This window comes from Centroberyx gerrardi, chromosome 2 (assembly GCF_048128805.1).
Source record: "Centroberyx gerrardi isolate f3 chromosome 2, fCenGer3.hap1.cur.20231027, whole genome shotgun sequence".
Lineage (NCBI taxonomy): Eukaryota > Metazoa > Chordata > Actinopteri > Beryciformes > Berycidae > Centroberyx > Centroberyx gerrardi.
Window position 1 is genome coordinate 13,787,656 of NC_135998.1, and position 24,688 is coordinate 13,812,343.

The 24,688-nt window shown below is 42.2% G+C and overlaps 1 protein-coding gene across 2 annotated transcripts in view; it reads left to right on the forward strand.

Annotated features, from left to right (window-relative positions):
• The window catches only part of strbp (spermatid perinuclear RNA binding protein), a 107,613-nt gene extending 92,860 nt beyond the window's left edge, over positions 1-14,753 (forward strand). For both annotated transcript variants that reach the window (XM_078286928.1, XM_078286929.1), the window contains exons 8-19: positions 408-503; positions 891-1,002; positions 2,050-2,147; positions 3,790-3,895; positions 4,493-4,576; positions 5,316-5,524; positions 6,853-7,005; positions 7,783-7,917; positions 8,973-9,113; positions 9,889-10,018; positions 10,680-10,733; positions 14,237-14,753. In XM_078286928.1, the coding sequence (XP_078143054.1) occupies positions 408-503; positions 891-1,002; positions 2,050-2,147; positions 3,790-3,895; positions 4,493-4,576; positions 5,316-5,524; positions 6,853-7,005; positions 7,783-7,917; positions 8,973-9,113; positions 9,889-10,018; positions 10,680-10,733; positions 14,237-14,310 (1,392 nt within the window). In that variant the 3' untranslated portion in view covers positions 14,311-14,753. The remainder of the gene's footprint in view (positions 1-407; positions 504-890; positions 1,003-2,049; positions 2,148-3,789; positions 3,896-4,492; positions 4,577-5,315; positions 5,525-6,852; positions 7,006-7,782; positions 7,918-8,972; positions 9,114-9,888; positions 10,019-10,679; positions 10,734-14,236) is intronic.
• Positions 14,754-24,688: the final 9,935 nt, after the last annotated feature.

A 24,688-nucleotide genomic window follows, 5' to 3' on the forward strand; every position in this document is an offset into this window, starting at 1 on the left:
TACTGACAAAATTTATTGCTCAGCATTGGATTGAAGTTCAGAATGTAGTTATTTTTGATAGCAGAGAGAGACTCAAAACGAACAAGGCAAACAGAAAGTAAGAAGAATATATTTAGAAAAACATTTGCTGTTAGGTTGACTTTATTCGAGAAGTTTAGAGTCTCATCCATATCTCAGAATATTCAGTCTGTCTCAGGAGCTAGGGCAGAGTTATAGACGGATACAGACCATCACTTAATTATGACTGTGGCTTTGTGGTGCAGGCTGTAATCTATATGTGTTTGCACAAATACCACTCCTGCTGCACTCACTTGTTCCCTTCCTCCCTCTTTCTGTCCGTCTTGATCCCTTTTCTTGCCTCACTCTCTCTTTCCCCCCCCCCCTCGCCATCTCTCCATCTCTCTCAGGCACGAGTGAACGGGCTCAAGTCCTGCGTTATAGTTCTCAGGATCCTTAGAGACATGTGCAATAGACACTCTGCCTGGGAACCTCTCAAGGGATGGGTGAGTCTTTCTCTCTGTAATTTCTGTCTGTTTGTCCACCTGTATGTTCGAATGTCATTCCCATTATGCAGTAGGCAAGGCACGTTTATTTAGAACATTTCACCCACAAAGGCAATTTAAATTGTGCTTTACACAAGGTATATAAGGCATTAGATAAAAAATACAGGATGAGATAAATAAAAAAAAAATAAAAAAAAGACATAAAGTGTATAAGAAGAGAGAATAAATAAAGAATTAATGCATAAAAAGAGAATAACATAATATCACAATATCATGCAATGTATCATTTGGACATAGTAAATAGTAAAGATGATCAGCTGCTGTAAATTACCTGTGTGTGTGTGTGTGTGTGTGTGTGTGTGTGTGTGTGTGTGTGTGTGTGTGCAGCCCTTAGAGCTAATCTGTGAGAAGGCCATCGCCACCTGCAACAGACCACTTGGGGCAGGAGAGGCCCTGCGCCGAGTCATGGAGTGTCTGGCATCAGGCATCCTGCTGCCAGGTGAGGAGGGACAGATGGATGCATGAACGCACAGTTGGAAACATTAGAAGTATAAGGAGAGGAGTACAAGTGTGCTTCATTCCACGTCTTGGTGTGCTTTACTTCAGGCGCTGGGGGGTGCAAAATTGGGTAGATGGACAGGTATAATGTGGCTCCATTATCATTATTATACCAGAGCATTTTAAATGGTGGGAGCTGAAGGGTTACTTGCCAAAATGCAGCATGTCTGTGTGGGAAAAAAATAAAAAGCATTTGTTGCTTAATATTTCTAAAATAGAACTGATCAAATCATCTAAATCCTTACCTTTTGTAGGTAAAGGAACTGATCTGGCTAATAACTTCACAGAAAATCATGTGTTCTTGTGTACTTACTGTATATGCCAGCAATAATTTTGTAAAAAAAACAGTGTCACTTCTTAAAATAATAGTAATTCCAAACAATTTTGGAATGAAACTGTTCAACAGTGTGTTTGAATGAAGCAGAGGTTCTTTAATAATAATATTTTAAACATTTAGTTTAGATCCAGAAGCATTACTACATTAGGCAAGTGTAGTCCTTCCAGAATCTGTCCTGTGACCCATTTAGGGTCCCCACCCTTAGTTTAGAAATACGTAAAAAGGAAGAAGAGCCATTTACATGAATATTTTACAACATGAAATTCAAAAATGTATCAGAGGTATTTTTTTTCCTCAAATGAAAAACTCCAGTTTAATCTAGAAGAAAAATGTGTGCCACACTGACCTGAGAATATATATTCACCTCTAGTATTAAGATTTTAAATTTAAGACAAAAGAGAATGACAGTAAAAAGATGCAAGATCTATTTAATTTGAGCTTGTGAATTTTATACCATTAGATAAATTGAGTAATTGCCTTATTTGAACAGCACACAGTTGATTTGAACAGTTGGATTGTTCTCAGTGTAGCAGTGCTGTTGACGTTCATTTGTCAATGAGCAGTGAAGCCCAGCTGAGTCGAGCTGCAGCAGCGGTGTCACTAAGTGAAGTGACAGCTGACTGTGAGTGTCGTCTTCTGTCCTCCACCCAGGTGGTCCAGGTTTACACGACCCATGTGAGAAGGAGCCAACAAACACACTATCCAACATGACCGACCAGCAGGCTGAGGCCATTACCTACAGTGCACAGGTACACACACACACACACGTCAACTTAAAGACACTGCTGTTATCGCCCAGCTGTACAGGCCCTGGGCTGTCTGTTTGTGAGAATCAGCTCGCAACAAACACATTACCAGAGAGATTGACCCCATCACCACCCCACCCCTCAGTCTGTGTGCGCACGTACACACACACACACACACACACACACACACACGCAAACACCTCCAGAAACAACTGCATGGTGCTGCATCTTAATGATTGGTGTGGGAAACTATTGCCATTGCGAGCCATAAATCCATCTTTGATACCCTGAAGATGGTGTTTGGGTGTGTATGCGTGTGTTTGTGTGTGTGTGCGTGCGTGCGTGTGTGTGCTGTCATGTCCTTCCGTGCAAACACACTCGACTGAGCAGGGCAGCCTCTGAGCCGCATGGCTTAGTGAATCCTGCCGTCCATTTCCTTTGAAGGCAGCCTGAACGAGGCTGGAATGTCAATGGGGATAATTGTATTAGAGCAGATACAAGAGCAGATAGGAGAGAGAGAGCAGTTCTGTCAATGAGCTACACCAAGCCTTATGAATATCTGAGAGACTCTACCTCCCTAATGTATTTATATTAGCACACTGATTGTGTCACACACACTGGTTATCTTTCTGTGCGTTTGCTTTGTGTAGATCTAGAATGATGAATTGACATACCGGTAAATATACATATATATATATATATGTAAATATATATATATATATATATATATATATATATATATATATATATATATATATATATATATATATTTGATTTGGTTCAGTATTTCTGCTGATGTTATTGATATTTAGATGGATAACAAATGCAAAAAACAAACAAAAGCAGCACCACTCAGGTTATCTTTCAACAATGTTTTGACACCATGTCTTGCCAGATAAGAAGTTGTTCAAATATTTGAAACCATTCATTAATGTATATTTACGCAGGTCTGGCCCAGATGCACTGTAGTGAGCTATTAAGGACAAGTAGGAAAGTGTGCATCTGTGTCAGGAGAAGACATTTTAGTAGTTGTGAAGATAGTCTGGGCATTCCCATTAATGCTGTGACTCTAAATCAGGCCACAGACACTTGTAGTTTTGTGAAGTTCCTTATTTACCCTGTGTGCTCAACCTTGAATAATCTGGTTTAGCTTCCTGTCTCTGTCACAGTTTCTCAACCAGAGTGTGCATGCGACAGCTTTGGCTATCCTGCATCAGTGCTGCAGCAGTCACTGCATCCTGTTCTGTTTCAAATTCTTAAACAGCAGAGAACAAAATGATATTTTTTGAAGACTTTCTCCTCATGAAGGAAGATACAGTACAGCAAGATTGCTGTAAAAACGCAGCCTCTATGACTGTACATCTATACTAATCTTCTATCTCAACATGCATAACTAACAGGTATAGCAAACTGCAAAATCACAGTACAGAGACAGAATGCAAAGGTCCGCTTGTGTTTGTATTGGCTTGTGTTATGGCTGCCATTTTTAAGTGACTCTGGATCAACTGGAGAGGAAAATGTTTGTTTATATTTACATATAAAAGTATAAGAATGACAAATGTTTTTAATTATGTTTATGTGTATACAGTATGAACTTAGCTGTCCAACTTTTCTCTCTGCTTCTGTGTGTGTGTGTGTTCAACAGCATGCTCTGAGACTCATGGCATTTGGACAGATCTACAAGGTGTTGGAGATGGAGCCTCTTCCCTCAAATAAACCCTCGCAGAAATACCCTTGGTCTGATAAAGAAGGTGTATACCTGTCTACCTGCCTGTCTGCTCCGGCTTTCTTCACGTCTAACTGTCTCCCTGTCATTCTGTCGACATACCTTGGTCTTTGTCTCTCTCTCTCTGCTCTCTGTCTGTCAATCTGTCTCTATGTATGTCTGTCTTCCCGTCTGTCTGCATGTCTGTCTGTCTGTCTGTCTGTCTGCTCAGGCTTTCAGTGTGTATGTATGTATGCATGTCTCACTGTCTACCTTCATGTCCATCTGTCTTGTTCTTTGTCGCTCTGTCTCCTGCTTTCTCTGTCTGTTTACCTGTCTGTCTGAATGCTAACCTGTTGGTCTATCTGCCTGTCTATATGTCTTCCTGGTCGTTTGACTGTTTGTTGGTCTGCCTGTCTGTGGTTCTGTCTGTGTGTTTTGTCTTTCTGTTTGTCTGTCTGTCTGTCTGCTTAGTCTTTCTCTTTGTGCCTGGTTTGACTGTCTTGGCCTCTTTCCTTCTCCCTGTTTTTCTGGCATTTTGGTTTGAGAAGGTGCATTGCCTTTGTATATGTGCATTTAAACAGCTGTTTACAACAGTTATTGATTGATTATTAACTCTCTGTCTCTCTCTCTGTCTCTCCAGGCTCAGGTCTGAAGAGGCCATACGAGGACGGAGCGATGGACGACAAAGACCTCATTAAGAAGATGAAGAGGAACCTGAGGAAAGGTAGGTGAAGGCGAGAAGGAAGGAGAACGATGGTGAAATATCGGGGGAAAACTGGAAAAAAGGAAAGAAAGTAAAAGATGAAGGACTAAAGAGAGTAGGGATAGGAATAAAGGGTTTATTGTGAAGGCTCCTGTCAATGTTGGAGGATGTTGGATTTTTCAATGATTTAGACAAATTTTTAATGTTTTTTTTCCCCACTTTATTCAAGCCGCTGAAACAAAGCCATACAATACTCTCTGAAGGAGTTAGTCATATTCTGTTATCTTCAGACAAGCCTTTTTTTTGCCTGTCTCTATTTGTTTCTTTCTTTCTCCCCGTCTGCTTCTCTCCCTTCCACCTTCCTTATATCCCTCAGAGGCAGATCAATAGTATTGATTGCTAATGTTTTAGTAAGCCATCCAACCATCTCCAGGGCTTCCTCCCTACTTGGAGAAGAAGCACAACGACTAGCTGAGGCACAGAGGCATGTGTAGCTGTTGGCAAACAGATGAAAAGTCATTGAAAGAGATGGAAACTAGAGAGGCACCTTTAAAAAATAAAAATAAAATAAATAATAGGCCGAAGCAATGAATAGCTTAAGCCAATATGATTTGTTAAAGACCATCATCCCTGAATTTCACCTGGTCCCATATGTTTGAATTACTGTAGTACAGCCATTGGATACTCTCCTCTATTCTATCTACTCCACTCTGCTCCACCTTTTACTCTAACCATCTCTCCTTCCTTCTTCTTGCACCAGTCCTGGACAGTAAAGCCATAGACTCCAACCAGCCGATGAACGCCCTGATGCGGTTGAACCAGATCCGGCCGGGGCTGCAGTATCGCCTGCTGTCCCAGTCGGGCCCGGTTCACGCTCCGGTCTTCACCATGTCTGTGGACCTGGATGGAACCATCTACGAAGCGTCTGGATCCTCCAAGAAGACCGCCAAGCTCCATGTGGCCGTCAAGGTAAGAGGGCAGAGCGTTGGGAAGAGAGCAAAGGGACAGAGGGAGGGAAGAAAGTGACTGTCGGTCTGTCTGTGTCTGTGTCTGTCTGTGTCTGTGTCTGTCTGTGTGTGAGATACAAGTACATGTCTGTGTAACTGACATTATCTGAATGTGTAACCAATCCATTTGCATTTTATCCTGTCTGATTTATGTTTAGTTTATTTGCACATATACATAAGAAAAATATGAAAAAAGACCTACAAATACTGGAAAAGAAAGCGAGGTGATGCTTTTGTGGCTACCTGTAGTTCTGTCTGCTCCAGCTGTGGCCAAACCTGTTTGTGCTGTCTGTCCGTGTCAGTGCATGTTAGTGTGTGTGTGTGTGTGTGTGTGTGTGCATACACGTTTGTCAGTGTTTGTGTGCGAGGAGGGATGGAGGTGGGCAAATCCTTGTAATCCCAAAGTGGTTGTGAACAAAGAGGCTCTCCAGAGCACAGAGCTAGGATAATCCGCTATCCGCTCCATTCCCATAAAAGGCTCGCTCTCTCTCTCGCTCTCTCTCTCTCTCTCTCTCGCTCTCGCTCTCGCTCTCTCTCTCTCTCTCTCCCACACTCACCTTTTGATTTCTCTCACTCTCTCCCTGTAGTGTCTGGTTCAACAGCTGTAACACAATCACCTATTTGGGTCAGAAAACTTGCCTTTCTTCCATTCTCTCCTGCCTGCACAGTGTACTGAGTCGCTTCGCTGCTCTATGTGCTGTCGAGGTTATAGACATAAAAAACATGTGACCGTGGGACAGCCAGTGTATTGTAATGGTGTGTGCATACTCATCTACTGTGTGAGTTGGATAAAACTAATTTGCTGCATATGCAATATCACTGCTTTTAGAAGAGATTGCTGTATCTTAACTCTCCAAGGATTGAGTAAATCATCCTTATTTTGAAATGATCCAATGGGTTCCTGGGTCATGAAATTCCCTCAGCGCATTAAAGACCGTGTGAATTTTCAAATCAACAATGAAGAAAAGAAAAAATATAAAATACCAATATAAAAATACCCAGTGTATACATTCCACATAACCACAGCAAAATACAATGCGTTACAAAATTATATCGTTCTTTTCATTTCAGTAAGAGGGACACCCATTGTACAAATTGTAAAATGAATTAGTTGGTTTCATAATTCGGACAACTGACTTAACTGCTATCAACAGCTGTAGTAATATCATGGTGTATGCAAATCCTAATTTCTGTTTTCCTTGTTTCCTGCTATCCCTTCCTCCACCCCCCTTCCACCCTTTGTTTGTTTGTTTGTTTGTATTGCTTATCGCCGTCGTCCTCCTCCTGTAGGTTCTCCAGGCGATGGGCTACCCAACAGGTTTTGACTCAGACCTGGACCCCATGAGTTCAGACGAGAAGTCGGACGGCGAGGGGAAGAGCGATACGTCCACACACGCTAGCAATAACCCAACACACTCCTCGGACAGTTCCAACACACTGGAGGTGGGGATGGAGAAACACATGCACACATGTACACACACAGAGACGCACACAGATGCACGCACACACTTTAAATTCTTGTTAAAAGTCTAGGAAAATTAAATTATAGGTTACATGAATTGTAAAAGATTTAAATATAACATGGTTCAGGGACATGTGCATAAGATCCAAAACACAGTTAAAACTATTGCCTTAACATCACCTCCCTATCTTCCCCTACCGTCTGTCATGCTCCACTAACCCCCTCTAGCTCTTAAATCAAGGTCTAATACTCGAATCCACATTCAGAATGAGACCACACACACACCTTTTTCATTTAATCTATGACTCATTCTAATATTTCCAGTTATTGTAAGGTGGTCTGTTGTATTGTGTCAGACTGTGGTGTTGCGTAGGCCTTTTGTGTTGTGTCAGCTAAATGTCTAAAATGCAAGATATTAGAAATCGTAGAGGCTCATTTAGAAACCTTAATCTTGGTTCAGTTTGCAATGGTTACTGATCAGTGACTGTTGAGAAACTGACACCCTGGAAAGCTTCATTCATCTTCGTTCTACTCTCATGGCTTGTTTACCTCAGTGGGCTAGAGACAGCGTAGCAGAATAGCCACATCCTGCCTTCTGGCATCAGATAATTGCATCTGGCTTGTGACATTTTTTGCATTTTGTGCCCTTTCTCTCGCCCATATTTCACAATCAGTCACTCTCCATTGTGTGCCGTCTCATAAAAGAAAAATAATACCTTCAAATAAAATAATTTTAAACTCCCTCCTTCAATCCCCAGGTGCGAACTCAGGGTCCCATACTGACAGCGAGCGGGAAGAACCCAGTCATGGAGCTGAACGAGAAGAGACGAGGCCTCAAATACGAGCTCATCTCTGAGAGCGGAGGCAGCCACGACAAACGCTTCGTTATGGAGGTCAGAGCCTCACACACACACACACACACAGATTAACACTGTCAACAGATTCTAACACACACACACACACGTACAGGAGTGTGTGGAGCCGTGACAAATGCCTCATCATGGCAGTGAAGATGACAGGACACATAGACACTCAGTAAGCTCGCATACAATCACAAAGATATAAATGCATGCACAACTTTCACAAGGACATGGACTCGCACTGTACTGTACTGATTCATAGAGGGGGAGACGCTCACAGAGGCTAAGACTCAGACACATTGCCACACACACACATTGATAAACAAGCCGATCAGCGGTAGAGTGAATCAGTCAACTTGGTTCCCTGAGCAGGTCTGTTCTCCATGGGGTGTGTTGTTTTCCGTCATGCCTTGCCGCTCCATTGCTCCGCTGATTGATTAGCAGGCCTGCCTGACAGCAGGGCATCGCTAAACAAGCTGTCCTGTTCACCCAGGCTCGCTGGCTGGCTGGCTGATTTACTGTTGACTGATAAACACGTGGTTTTTGGGGTTGTGTGTGTGTGTGTGAGAAAAATCAGTTTTAACAGAGCTGTCATATAAACCACATACTCTACGGACTAAGAGACAGGAGTAGATCGATAAACAGAATATAGAAACAAACTGGGGAAAATTATAGTATGGCTTCCACATTTAATTTAATTTTTATTTTATTAAACCTTTATTTAACCAGGTTAGTCAACTTAGAACCAATTCTCATTTACAATGACGACCTGGACAAGAGGCAAAAACATTATGCAAGTCTGTACAAATAATAAATACAATAAACCACATGAGTCAATTTAAAACATCACAATATAACAACAGAAATCAATGTTAAGTAGCAGGGCCAGAAGAAGCAAATTCAACAGCAGGTGCAGTAATTTGTGTGCGTGTGTGCGTGCGTGTGTGCGTGTGTGTGTGGCAGTACTTAAACTAGGTATCCAGAATGTACAACTTCCTTTTAGTGCACAATCCGGATGGGGCTAATTGTAATTATAGACTAAAACATGCTCTGATTAACATTTTACTTTCTGTGTGTGTGTGTGTCAGGTGGAGGTAGATGGGCAGAAGTTCCGTGGGGCAGGCCCCAATAAAAAGGTAGCAAAGGCCAGCGCTGCCCTGGCAGCTCTGGAGAAACTCTTCTCTGGTCCCAACGCAGCTGCAAACAAGAAAAAGAAGATACTGCCTCAGGTAGGGTGACACACACACAGATGACACCACCTCATATAGGGACACATGCATGTACACACATTGACAGAAACAAACACAGATGCACGGAAGCATGCACACACACCAAGAAGATTGTAACTCACTTGGAAACAAGTATACCTGCCCTGATGCTGAGATCTGAGTCAATGTTCCCTCTGTTACTGAGCATTTGCTTTAGTCTTCCTTGAGTGCCAAATTGTCAGTCCATCTTAGAAAAGCGATTGAATTCAAATGTTCCACTTAAACTCTTTTGTAATCAGTATCACCTCTGTAAAGGAGTGGGACAATTTGTCAGCATTGTTCACCATGTATCCAATCAGTAATCAATGGCACTCTGGGTTTATCAAGTCTCTAATCAGATCAATACTTGTTAACTCAACAGTTAATCAGATCACCAGTCTCCTACTTTTTTATTTTGTCAATGAAGCGGTGTACCAGAGCAGAGTATCAGATTTATTATCAGTGTAGGCTGTGTTAAAATTAGAGCATTATGTTTTGACTAAGTGTAAACCTTCCTCTGTATGTGTGTGTGTGTGCTTTGTGTCATATTTGTGTGTGCCATGTGTACGTGTACATGTTGTGTGTGCGTGTGCCTGCACGCTATGTATCTTCGCCTCATGTATGTGTGCAATGCACCTACATATAATGTGTATGCCCATGTGTGCACATATATGTGTGCGTGTCATGTATGTATGTGTTTGTGCCGTATGTCTGCGTCTGTCTGTGTTGTGGTGCGTGTGTTGTTGTGTGTGTTCAGACTAAAGGAGCCCTGGCGGCGGCGGCAGCAGCCTCAGCAGTAGCAGCCCAGGTGGCCAGAGGAAGAGGAAGAGCGGCTCTCGCCAGAGGAGCCTTCGTCAGCGCAGCCGCACCTGGATATGTCACACCAGGTAGTTAGTGGATATTTGTGTGTGTGCGTGTGTTTCTCTGTGCATGCATGTGTTTATCAGGGTAAAAAATACTGGGGTTTTTTTGTTTTTATTTTTTTTCAGGGGGCATTTTTGTCCTTTTTGAGGACAATTTTATTGAACTATGAACTAATACGTTTGCAATGCAAACTGACAACACTAAATTTGTGCAGCTGAGATTTGTATCATTTTAAATCATAATATACCACACATCCCACACTTCTTGCCCACTTCTGGAAACATTTTTGCCCCGAGCCCTGTTAATTTATGACCCGTGTGTATGTGCATGAGTACATTGAGTGTTGCTCGATCTAACAAAGTTGCCATGTAACCATGAACGATACAAAAAAATGGACAAAAGCGATGGAGCAAAGTGAACATCGGCATTCAAAGCTGTTCAGCTACCGATGCAATGTTTGTGTGGATGTACAGTATTTGAGTGTTGAGATTGATGTTGTTCTTGTTAGAAAGGAGTGTAGCTTACTCTCATGTTCGGTCTGTCATCCTGAACCCACAACTGTCTGATGGGATGATAGATGGCCACACACTCATCTGGACTTATTGAGAAAGTTGAAAAGTGCACTGTTGAATTGGACAAGGACAAGTGCACAATTGAATTACTCTGTAACCTCTTCCCCAACAGGCTTCGGGACACCGTATGGATATAGCCCCGCTGCAGCAGCTGCCCCTGCCTATGGTATGTGCCCCTTGTTTGTTCTCCCTCTCCTCTCCCATCATTCCATCCCTTCCTCCCTCCTTCCAACTCCCCTCCTCTCCTAACCTTACAGTTCTTAGCCCGGTCAGAGATCAGATTTGTCATCCTCTCCTAACTGTTTACCATAAGTGGGAAATTGAAAAACTGACCTCAAATCAGTGTTTCAGGTCAAATTTCCTCAATACGTTCCCTAATATTTAGCCTCCTTTCCTTCCTATCCCTCCCTTATACCTTCCTCCCTCCTCCCTTACTCTCTCTCGCCTTTTGCTTTCATTTCTCCCCTTTTCCTCAAAACTCGGTTCCATTCTGTGTCCAAGTTTTAGAGCTTGGCATTGGATTTCTGTCTTAATTAAACACAGCTAAAACTTTTGGCTCTTTCTTGTGTGGTTGGAGCAAATCCTGCTGTGCTTTGGCTAACTGTTCACTCACCGCTCATTTTGTCTTAATCCGCTTGTCCCCTCCCCCGCCACTGTTTTGTCAGTCAAGCTCTGTTGTCTGGTTGAAGCTCTGATATCTGCCTCTAATAACCCAGAGACCAATAGTACTGACACACACACACACACATACACACATATAAACCAGAGGTGGGGACTGGAGTCACATGACTTGGACTCGAGTCACAATTTTAATTGCTTGAGACTTGACTTGCTGCATCTAGAGAATACATGAGACTCGACTTGACTTGGGTTCTGGTGACTTGAGCTTGACTCTGACTTGTACTTGGATGACTTTGAAAAGATTTCTAAAGTCTTGACAAAAGATCTTGTGTTTGTGTAAATGACTTAGATTGAAAGTGATGAGATTTGTTCCACCAGACGACTGAATTTAAATTGTTTTCTGAATTTGTATGGAATGATTTAATTTATTGAAGTTGAAACTGATTATAGAAATCAAACTCATGATGAACTTACCAAGTTTTTATTCTATTAAAACCATATTGCATTGAAGAGTCCAAGATATTTAGTTTTCTTCAAGATATTAAATTGATACTGGATTGATACTGATTTGTCATGACTTGACTTGGTATTCTACATTTAGAGTTGAGACTTGAGACTCGAGCAAAGTTGACTTGGTCACACCTCTGAATAAACACATACTGGGACCGGGACTTTTCCAGCCCTCCACAAAATAAAGCTGACAGACAGAATAGCCATCTCTAACCAACTAAACCAGCTTTCTTTGGCCTTAACTCAGACACACGCTGCCTCTGCTGTCGTCATCGCCATTTCTGTTTAGATTAGCAGAACACATAGTGCGAGTTCCTCACTGTACCCACTGTTATGCAGGACAGGGAGGGCAGTTTACACGTCCCCCGTTGCCCCTTTCATGACCGCTGGAACCGATCACAAGGCTCTCATACACACAGATTAAGAGCTGTAGAGAGTACTGAGGGGAGAGCAGCACATATTCGAGCCCTGAGTAAGTGATGGGCTAATCTATTGCAAAATTCGGTACAAGCGCCTTGACCTTTAGCAACATACAGCATGTGTCTGTGCAAAATACACTCTTACATGAGAAATCATCGTTGCCTGTCTCTCTCTCTCTCTCTCTCTCTCTCTCTCTCTCTCTCTCTCTCTCTCTCTCTCTCACACACACATATTCACCTCAACAGACCTGGCCTTGTGTAGTGTGTGTGTGTGTGCGTGGCGTTGGGAGGCCTCTCTGTCCAGCCTAGAGCTCGGAGTTTTGAATGGGTCTTATGTGCTGGGAGAGACCGGGCCGGGGCCATAGACAGACAGTTTAGTGCCCCCCTGAGAACCCCTCTATCCTGAACATGAAGCACTCCTTAGTTTCTCTGTTTATGGTGGAGCAGGAACTCTGCATTCAGTCGGGGTGTTTAATTTCAGTCACTGGGCCTCCACAGTGCACCCCGCTTTTCACAGTTTATTGTGACTGATCATTCTTGTGCAGAAGTACTGTAGAAGTGACACATCCAGGTAGTTGCTGGTTACAAATGCACATGTCTAATTAGCAAACAATGCTACTGGTTATGTCAATGACTGTTAGAATTAGAAAGTTAAAATATGTTGACGGCAGTGACATCCAAAAACATTTGAAAGGGCATAGGTTACATCATGACCGGTCAGTGAAAACACAAAACAGACAATCTAAACAATACGATCTAAAAATGCCTGGCCTGGTCAATGAGCAGGCTAAGAAATGTACCGTCTGTGGGGCTGTTGAAGCAGAAATCCTTGCAAACTATAATGTGCGTCTATGCCCCGTTACGCATCAGCACATGCCACGTCTCATGGTGGGGGATCATTCTGAATTCAACTGACAGCTTTAACCCTCTCCCACAGTTGGTGGGATGTCGAATTAAATTCATGTCATTTTACAAAAAAAAAAACACACACACACACAAGATCACAGTGAAAACTAGAATAATGCTCAGAAACCATGGTCCAATTCGGAATTGAAATGCTTCATCCTTTCAATTCACATCAGCACAGGGTCGGACTGATATATTTTGAGACCTTGCTGTGGTGTTTTTTGTCCTTGTTAACCCCTGGCTTCTAGTTCAGTGGTTCCCAATATGTGACTTGGGACGTCCTGGTGGACCCAAATCTCAGAAAATCGGAGACAAAAGAATGATATAGAGGATAAATTAAGAACTGGGGACAAAGTTAGTAACCTTTTATAGTCCAATCTTGAGTGTACAAAATATTAGCAACACCTGCTCTTTCTATGAATTGACTGACCAGGTTCATTTTTGAAGTCCCTTGCTGATTTCTCCTATTACATCCTCTTGACTTATGATGTCAGGAGTTGTAGATGAAGAGGATACAAGCGAATCATTGCAAATTCTGGAAGAAGGGCTTAATATTTTGTACACTGACTGTAAATAAATCTTTAGAGTTAATCAGTGATGAGCAGAAGGGTCCCTGAAAACAGTTGGGAACTACTCCTCTAGTTATTTTCATACAACACTTTCATCCTGCTTCCTGCTTCTCGTCTGCTTCGCCTCGCTCTGGCTCCCGTTGCTGCTTTGGGATTTCTAGATGGCACAAACAACACTGAGGAGGCATTCTAGAACACTGCTGCTGTGCACAACACCCAGGAAACAAACATCACAACATTCTATGGAACACGCAGAACGTTACACAGCCATAGAACACAGACTAACATTCCAGAAGCTTTCTCAGAATGCCCCGTTTTACCCTACAGAAGATTACAAAGAAAAACATTTCTTCTCTCAAATTTAGTCGATTTTTTCCCCCTCTCTCTTTCATCCTGAATCACTCCCCTCTCTCTCTCTCTGCGTTCCTCTAACCACTGATGAGGCTGTCACCCCATGTACACACATTCCTCCCTGTTCTCACACACTTACACTCACCCTTTTGGGAGTTTTGTTTGTCTAGTGCAAGGGGTGTTTGTTGGACATATTTGTAGTATAGTGTGTAGTGTAGTAAGCAAAGAAGCGCTTGGTCATGTATTTCCCTGGACTCATGCAGAGCTGTGCTCTTCTCATGTCTCCCCTCTAGGTATGCCCAAGAGAATGCTTCTGTTGCCTGTCATGAAAGTGCCCGCCTATCCCGTCCCCCACTACTTCTTTTAGCACAGGGGACATACATACCAAACGCACCTAGCCTTTTTCTAGAAGGGAATCTCAGTCTGTTTTTTTCCTACAATATCAATGATGGGGAGAGGATTAAGGACTTGAGCTGAAGATTTGTAAAAGCGCTTTTTTGCTTTTTTGTTTTCTTACTGTTTCCAAAAACTCTTATGAATATGAAAAAAATACTGCAGGTTTAAGTTCTTAAGATATAAAAAAAAAAACTTGAAGGATTTGTACTGTGAATTGTTACCTCATTCTTTGAGTCTAAATTATATATATCAGCCTTTTGTTATTGTGTTTGTTCTTCGATAGGAAGAGGTTAGGCTTTGCAATTTGACACACACACATTCTCTGTAAAAATCAATGTGAGCTGTGTGAAGGATGTATAGGAATAACTACACCATGTGGAAAAATAATAAAGTTCATCTCCTATAAAAGCTGAACACTGCCTGGTGTATATCTGATTCAAAGGCCTTCAGCTAGTCTAGACTTAGAAGGGCTGTAGATGCAGTAGCACCTTTTTGTTTGGCTTTTAGTCAAAACTGTGATCTAAATGTTAGAGCAGGTTGTATCACCTAGCCTGTAGAGAGATTTACCCAGTATTTCAACCTGGTTATGATGCTGTCACCTAAACTTAGTCCTGGACCCTTGAGCTTTGATATTCAACCCTCATTCACTCACTCACACACACAGATCGAATCTCAATCTTGATGCCTGAATGGCTCTTATTCTCATAACCCTCAACCTGTAGCTGTTCAGAGTGCAAGGCAAGAAGAGGCAGGAGGAATTTAGAAAACACTTGTCAGATTCCACATTTTGCATTCACTCACATGGCCTCATTTCCTTACATGGATGAATATTTGGCTATTTTTCCACAGTGTCATTTCCAACAGAGCTGTAACCTACATATGGGTTGCTTTCATTTGTTGTCACAGTTCCCAGCCATGTTATAGCTCTGCTAGTAAGGTTTAAGTTAAATTCATTTGGCACAATAAAATGGCACAGGTGAAAACCAACTGCTTGTTCAAAATCATCATTATGAAGACGAAACTTGCTACTGCTACTAGTACAATGTCTCCATTTAAAATGCACACATATTTCTTAATGGGTTTGTTACCCAACATCACTGCTCACAAATCTTCAGGTAGAGCCTGTATTAGTGTATAGGACTGCACATCCACTCTTACAAACACTGAACACAAACAATGACCGTCCCACACAAAATCGCCACATAACGGAGAATCAAAAGCAGCAACAAGGGACCCAAATTAATTTGTTACCTCACTGTGGATGTGTTGTTTTATGTTGTTATTGTTTCATTATTTCAATATCATTGTGTTTATTTGTTAAGTTGTTTTTGCATATGTTTATTGCTCAGTCAATGACCAGCAGCTGAACTCCCTACATGTCTCTATCCCTATTTTCACAATAAAGATTGACCACATTTCCAATGGACCCATGAATGAGCTAATATGGCAAGATACAAAAATGACAACAGAGAAGGGATTGGGGTTGGTTTCTAATTTAACCTGGGTAAATATGATGCAATAAAATGAAATAAAAGTAAGCAGGAGATACTCCAGCTGTCGCTTCACAACATGGCAAACAACAATGGTCACATATCAGTCAGAGGTCAAAGGTGAGTGCTGAGCCAATCAAGAGAGAGTTATGCTGGCCCATCACCACGACATGATCATCAACCAGCGAGAGATAACTCCTGCCGACGTCTCCATGGTTACGGCTATGAGGCGCAGCCATTGGATGAGAGGACCCAATTTCTTGTCCAATGGTTGGTTGAGCTCCATTGAGTTGTTATGAGGTCTTTAAATTGGTATATTGCTTACATCACCAGATCTTTACTTCAGTCTTAAATAACTGAGCTCCAGCTGTTCATATTTTTTTCTATTTTGTTTAGTTCTAGTTTTGTTTATGATTGATTGAATTTTAGTTCACACAGATAAAATCCCAGATACAGCTTAACTGGAAAAAGCATTAATTCACCTGTCAGTGGATACCGTCTACTGATCTGTAAATATTCCTAAAACATGGATACTTCAAATACGAATTGGCCAGTGTCTGATCTCACTTTCAGTCTTTACACATTTGCTGTTATCACTCATTTTGTTCACGTACCATAACGCAAAGAAGGCTGTTTCCAGTGGGGAAAATAATATCTAATGATCGATGATTGTACTTTATATGTTCATGACTTGAACAAAAAACCTTTTGAATTAATCAGTTTATAAAGATATAATTAAACTCGGCTTGCTTTCTATAAAAACCTATTCAAGGAGAAAAGGAAAAACAGTGGATGAAATTATTAATTTAAACTATGGGCCCCATCCAACAACACTTTATTTAATGTAGGTGTCATTGAGGGCACAAAGGAGATATGATTTCTACTGGAATATTTCCAAGGACCACTCAAGAGTACTTCTGCATCCTGCAGGTGGACTTAAAGTAACCTTGTCCTAAAACAAAGTGTTATTGGATTATTTTGTCCCTATAGAATTTACCTTTTAACTTTCAAAGTTAGTAAATCCTAGAATGCTGTCAAAGTTTTAGAAACTTTTTGCGTGTTTTAAAGACTGCAGCAGCCTCACATAACTCTTTATACACTTCTATACCTGTTCGTACATTAATTTCTCCTCCGCTCTCTTTCTCTCTCTCTGCTCTTCCTCTCGCTGTAGGTGGTCTTTTCATTGACAATCCCTTTTACCAGCCGCGGACCATCGCTCCTTTTATCATTCATCTGGGTCCCCAGGATCTCTTCTCTGACTTCTAGAGCCAGCAGGCTGTTGGATACGCTGTTCACACTCACCTGTCTTTCTGAGCAGGTCGCCTGCCTGCATGTCTACCTGACTACAGCACGGACAGCTTCCCCGCCCACCTGTTTTTTCCGTCTATCCGAGCAGGCCGCCTGTCTGTCTCTCTGACCGACTCACAGATTCAAAACACTTGTGGTTTGATCAGTCTGCTGGCAGAACTTTCTGCTCGAGTGCCGCGGCAGACAGACTGTCTGTCTGACTCGCTGACCGACAGGCTCAAAGCTGCTCTCTCTCTCTCTCCTCCTCGCCCAGATATCACAGCAGAGGAGGGCAACTTAACAAAAAGCAATACTCGGGATTTTACGAGAAATTTTCAGCTGCATCTGTGCGAGGCCGGGCTGAACTTTGGTCTTTCTTATTATAGCAATACACCTGAACTCTTGGCTTCGAGCTTACTTACTTGAGATGATGTGAATGTCCGATGGAGTTTTACCCGACACAGCATTGCAATAGCTCATTTTGATTGTATATTCATTGTATGTGTGTGTACGTGTGGCTATAACATGACTATATACACATATATGTATGGTGTATGTTTCTATAACGATGTGTTGACAATAATATTAATATATGATGTATTTATGTAAATATGCCATAAAATATTATTGTTGGTATAAATTATTTTAGAATTATAAAGTGAAATGTAACTGTAATATCACAGTATAGCTTTCTTCCAATTTTATATACACTGAGCAATTGAATCTAGTTCTAGGAGATGCAATATTATCTTTGGTATTATTATTAACCTGTGCTGTTAGAATAGTAATGCTTCCTTCCTTCCTTCCTTCCTTCCTTCCTTCCTTCTTTCCTATATCTTTGATGTCTTTTCTTCTGAGCCTTTCTGAGCACGCTCTCTGCTGCCCGAGGTTTGTTTACATGGCCCCGGACCAGAGGTGCTTACTATTTAACTCACTCATACTTAATCACACTTAACATGCGCACACACACACTTTTCCTGTCAGAAAGCACATTTTCTATAGTCTCACTGCTGGCAGGGAATATTGTTGTAACAAATACTGTATCTGTATAGTATGTGTATACTATGATGTACGCTCTCTTCTCTCTACCATAACACACGCACACATGAACAGACACACACATGAAATAATCATCATCATCTTCGTCCCGCACGCTGTGTGTGGGACCAAAAGCACAGTTCTCTGATTTTAAGGTGACCCTCATTGCTGTCCCTGCTCACACACACACACACACACACACACACACCCACACACACACACACACACACACACACACACTCGCACCCTCCCCCTCTCCCTCCTATGGTAAGCTTCTATGTAAGACATGCTGCTGTTGGCAGAAACGGCTTTGTCCAACATACCAAAGGGCCTTGTTACACAACAGGAAAGTCACAACACAAACTAACGGCTAACTAATTAAGGGGTGGCAGCCCAGCCAAAATCTGTAAAAGCAAGACCTGGAATAGGATGCAGTTGTTTCCTTCCTTACCCCTGCTTGTACACTCTCTGTCTATAGTGCAGTGGTATGTGTCTGTCCTGTGTTAATACAGCAGGATTTTATGGATAATTATTCTTGGGGGCTGTCAACAGTGTCAACAGAGGACTTAAAGACCCCATGAAATGGCATCTTTACTTCCTTGATTTGATGCATTTCCTGTTGAAACAGGATGCTGGGACGGGACATAACACAGGGAGGGATCATTCAAAAGTCTAAACCAATGGAATGTGAGTCAGGGAGAGAAAGGCAGTTTGATTTGATGGGAGGGGGGCGGAGGGGCGGGATTGTTCAAAAATATGTGATGCTACATCTGTATACCTGTTGAGCTGATCAGGAGAGTGTCTGGTAGCTAGTGTTACAAATATGAGGTTATTGTGTGTGTGTGTGTGTGTGTGTGTGTGGTGGGGCAGGGATTATACCTTTAGTAGCAAATCTTGTTGGTTATCAGTGGTTGGCTGTATTTAATGAGTGCGTCCCAGTTGTGTAGTGGTAGTTTAGTAGCCATGCATACTGCTGAGGAGTGGTGGGTGTACTGCGATCCCACCCTCCTACAGTACAGTACATGCTGTATTTCTGTAGTAATTAGACTGATAGGTGAGACTTTCCAATATGCTCCAATGTGCTATATATACAGTGATATCTAGATGCGCTAGATATCACTGTGTAATGTGCTATATATACAGTGATATCTAGAGCAGTGAGCAAAAATAGATAAACCAGGAAAATAGGATAGTTTGGTATATTGCCTGCAGGATATCAGCAACAGCATAATGTGTCTTTCGCTGTCCATCAGCCGCACTTAGTCTTTATTCCTTTTCAATCAAATCGAATCCTTACTGGGTGTCCTCAGTAAGGTGATTCTGAAGGTTTTAGAGCTCAGCTTTTTGGGTTAGACATCGATGGTGGCCGCAGCTGCATTCGCTGGTTGGAACTTGGGTGTAATCTTTGGTTATTGTTGGAAAAATCACAATGACAGCAGCTCAAACAGCATGTCCGCACACGCTCACACACACACACGCAGCGCTGTATGGAGTTTCTGCAGTTCTGCGGAGTTGATAAGCTTCTGAAACCTCTTCATCACGTTTAAAAAAAATGTCAGAAGTTCAGATCACAAAGCAGCCTTTAATAGAGACGAGGTGTCAGTCAGCAGAGACGAAATCTAACAGAATGTACATCAAAAGGCTTTGATTCTTCTCACTCTCGCCTTGATCTTGGCACCAGTTTGATCTCCTGTGTTTGTGCCGGCTCTCATGTTGTTCTGTTCACTTCACCTGACGTGATGTCTGACGTGACGGCTCATCCAGCCCCAAAGCCCCATTTTTCAAGACAAACAACTTCCATAAATCAAATTAGAGTTAGATTATGGGTATTTCTGACATTGGTGAGATGAGGGCGAAAAGAATTTGGCGATTTTGTTGGTTATAAAACTAAACTCTGGTCAAGACTGGAAGTGAGCTGAAGGCAGTCATGTTTTCCCATGTCCAGTTGTGTTTTTTTCAGGTGAGATCAAGCACACAAGCCGTTTCACATCATTTAATTTAAATAGCTGCCTTGTCACATTCAATAATGGACTTGCAGCTTCTGCTTTCATTCACACTGAACATATATGTGTACTTGAGTGGTCTCAGTGGGACTCCGGCGGTATCCACTGCACCACACAGGAGGTCTTTACAAGCTTTGCCTAAGAAAACTGCATCAATCACAGAACTTGCATAACTTGGAAATGATCTCATTAGTTTTTAATAAACCTTTAACGGCATGGGCAGCAGGCTCAATGTCCTGGAGATAAACTTTATAGTCTGATCCGACATCACTGCACTCACCTATAGGTATTTTATCTGGCATGTGTATCTTTGTTCATATCTGAGAAACATATCTGGCTGGCTTTTAAGAGAGAATTGGTACCAAGATCATCTTACCGCTTTGACATACATTGGCATTAAGTTGATCCTGGTGCTAAGATGTCTTTGGGAAACCAGAGCCTGGTTCTTAAATAATCTATCCATAATGTATTCTCCATGTTCTTGTTCAGAGTTTTATGACTGGGGATCTTTTTCTGCACTGTCTGTCTGTCTGCCTGCCTGTCACTCTAGTGTTTGTTACTTTCCCTGCAGCATAACTCCAACTTCCAAGGTATTTACTGTCGTTTTTCATCACATTTCACAGCACATCTGGCCCTCTCATCCCTAAAAGTCAATTACAGGGATTTTGTATGGAAGTGTTCAGGCAGGCCCACAGAGAAGCATTGCTTTGCCATGCCTTTCAATGTCTTCTCATGTGGAATTCATGCCGATGTGAATAAATTAGATAGGTTGTGGTTTTATGGAAACAGCAGCTCTCTCTAGCAGCTAAGAATTTCCCTCTCAATTTCCCTTCTGCTTCTCTCTCTCTTTCTCTTTCTCTCTCTCTCTCTGCCCTCTTCCTCTTTCTCCAGATGGCCTACATTAATAAGACAGACAGTCATACCTCAGTGAGCAACCTTCTCATTTCCCCCCAGACAGAGCAGACACACAGGAGGAGTCACCCTGACTACTGACCCTGTCCTCTTGGTCTGCTGGCCGGCGGGCCACAGTCAGAGGTGGGGGGGGGGAGCTAGGGGAAATGAGGAAACACACAGTAGCTCCACATCTGGTACTGTAAAGCTGATCTGGTTGGATTGTACAGGAAGCCTTGGTGGCTGGTCCACAGAAATAATCAGTTTTGATTTGATGGGGAGTTGTTATTCTTCTGGTTAGGTGGATTTCCCAAATGCATCTCTCTTGTTAACTGAAGGTTTAGAGTGAAATGTGAGGAAAAACAAGATTCCACTAATAAGATAATCACCATCTGATAGTAATGATGATTGTTCAGCATGTTTCTTATGTTTCTCAGATGTTGAGATTTTTCCAGGGTTCAAACGCTGCCTGAAACAATGATTTGTCACCCCGCTATTCTGCTTCTTAGTTAAAAAAAAAAATTGGCGATGAACTGGAGACAGAATGAGAAAAAAACGAGGAAAACTCAACCTCTGCAAAACATACAAATGTCGCTCCCATGAGTTTAATTTCACGATCGATTTAAATAGCTTTATTCAGTTCCAGGGAGAAATAAAACACGAGGGAGGAAGCGGTGTGCTGAGGTACGGGCTCTCACGCCATCTTCCAGCTGCGTTTCCCAGAGCAAGATCAGGAAGATGAGAAGACCAGCCATACTCCATAACAAAATGGCTTGGAATAGGTTACATTACTGTAATGAGCGCAGGGTTTTTGTTTTTTTTCCCCCCCTGAACTTTGTGAGCAGGAGAAACTCAATCATAATAGCCTCGGCTGAGGGCTTGGACAGTAATGGCTGTGCGGATAACTTCATGAGAGAGTAATGGTTGTTTGTTCTGGAGTTGAGTCGCGTTGAGTTGCCTGATGGATGGTCTTCCCGTCCCAGCGTTATCCTGAAGTGGCCCTAAGAGTGGGGACCGGCCGCTACGAGACGGGATACAGTGGCAGCCATTGTAACACATCCCCTTCCCTACATCACCATCTTGCACGCGCCGCCTCTCGGAGGTGCGAGCCAGCGCGCAGACGGCGGGTGTTAAACGATGGCTGCACCTGTATCAATGTAAATCTTAAGAAGCACAAAACACACACAAGCAATACACCGCCGCGTCGTACTCAGGGCCGCCTGACACACGTGTGTACGCAAGTAGACACAAACACAAGCGCACACGTGCACATACTCATACACAGGATATATGTAAATATTTTGGTCCGCCACACATACACACACACACATCTTTCAAAGTTACACATGTATGTACAATAACAGCCCAGCACGTTGAGACAGCATATCATTTCTTGCTCCTTGGTGTGTGTGTGTGTGTTACACTGATTGTATCTAGTGAGAGTCACAGTGGTTAGAATTTGTTTGCAAATTAGGATTTGAGCCATGTATAGCTGAGAAATACACCTCTCACACCCCCCCCACCCCATTCATTACCTTGGTGCTTTATAATGGGCTGTCTGTAGCACTGTACATAATGTATTTCTTTAAGTTTCCACTAGGTATTTTTTTAATGTGGAGAAACAAGCAGGTATCTATGACCAACTGTAGTTTTGCTGTCGGGAGAAGAGAGGGACATGCATAATGAGAAGCTGAGAGTGTGTTCAGTTCAGTTCAGTTCTGGGAAGTACAGTCATCAAAAAACATAAACAAAACATCTTGATTTTGGCACCTAAATGCAGGAGCTTTGCTTTGCTGTGCAGCGTATTTAGAAGCCACAGAATATTCAGCTGTCAAAGAGTTCTGAATCTGCAGGAGTTCTTTTGTTGCCAGGCAACATCGGCCTATTGAACATTCTATTTGGAACTGTTTGGGCCTGCCTGGTTTCCCTAAAGGCACGTCTTCATCCCACTGTCAGGTCAAAGGCACAAAGAGGGAGTGAACGGTGCAGAGATGCTTTTGGGAAGCGGGCGCTGGTCGATTCTCCGTTGGCGGGATTTTACCCAGAGACACAAAACATCTGGACTTTAAAGCCTTTGTTGCACAGATGTGATCGTCCTGGCTGTCGAGAAACCACACGTGATCTGACATCGTCTAGACAGTCATGAAATGTTTGCTTGTGTGTCTGTGTGTGTGTGTGTGTGTGTGTGTGTGTGTGTGTGCCACAAGGTCAAAAAAATCAGCTCTCCTGTTTGTGTGTAAATCCAGCCTGTGAGGGAATGACGTGTCCCGCTTCTTCTTGCATTATTACCACAGAAAGATGGGTCGGGGTTTAAAAGTCTACAAGTCTTGCTAAATGCGGCTGGGAGCGACACGGCAGAGCCGGGAAGTCGATCGGTGAGTCGCTCCGAACTCTGCAGAGCAGCAGAAATAGATGTGGGATCACGTTTCGGCTGCTGAGGCAAGGTGAACCAGACTCACTGCTGAACAGATCATTTTCTCTGGGTGTGTGTGGGTGTGTGTGTTACGGGGTGGGGGATGTGGAACGTGTGTGTGTGTGTGTGTGTGTGTTCTGCTGGCAAGCACATAAATTGGAGGGGATGGGAACCTATCTCATACATGTTTGCACACACACACACACACACACACAATATCGCAATCACATGAAGCATGTTGTTACATACTTACTGGTCATGGTCCACTGATTGTTTAAGTCCTATATCCTCCTGATAAACGATCAAAGCATTTTGGTTGGGAATGTACACTGTTGTTATAGTGATTGTAGAGTAGAATGTATTTACTCATAGAGAGAGTAAACTTGCTTTTTTGTAGAGACGCATATATACAGAATATATATGGATACATACATATATATATGGATACATACATATATACATCTATATATCTTTTGAACTACTTGTGTGTGAAAGAGTTGTTTTGGGCACATCCACCCTGTTTGGATTTATGTTTCTTTCCCCTTTTCCAATTTTATTTATGATGGTTTGCAAAAGTAGCGTCTTATGAGGGATGACCTTTTTTTCTTTCTTTCTGTAAATAAATAAATACATTTCTTTCATTTTATTTTTGACAAAAGGGGATTGAAAGAAACGGTCAGAGTTGTGCGTCTCGCACTATTTTATGATGCGGCCTATAAAATTAATAAATGATATCAATCTACAGCATCAATTTGATCCACAAAATTATTCAAGTAAACCTTTGTGTAATGACGTCAGGGTGGGAAACTCATTGATTATGCTCAACAGAGGCCAATGACAATACATGAGGGTGGTCATTTTAACTAGCTGTATTAATCGTTTTGATTAGTAGCAACATTCACAGCGGTGATGATCTGTGGTTGTCACTGTTCTTGACATAATCTATGCTTGACGAACTGAAAATAAAATGGAGAAAGTGCTGAATCTCTCTACATGTGACTTGGACTTTTTTTCATGATCATTGGAAACTGAAACTGATTGATTGATTGATTGATTGATTGACTGACTGATTGCCTGACTGGTGTGAAAGTGAATGTGTGGTGAGCAAAAGGGATGATCTTATGGTAAATTGTACTAAATCTTATAAAAAACATAGGCTAAATAGAATGTGTTGACAAAAAAAATTAGGTGTAAACCGTGCTGTATTCAAAATTACACATTTGCAGA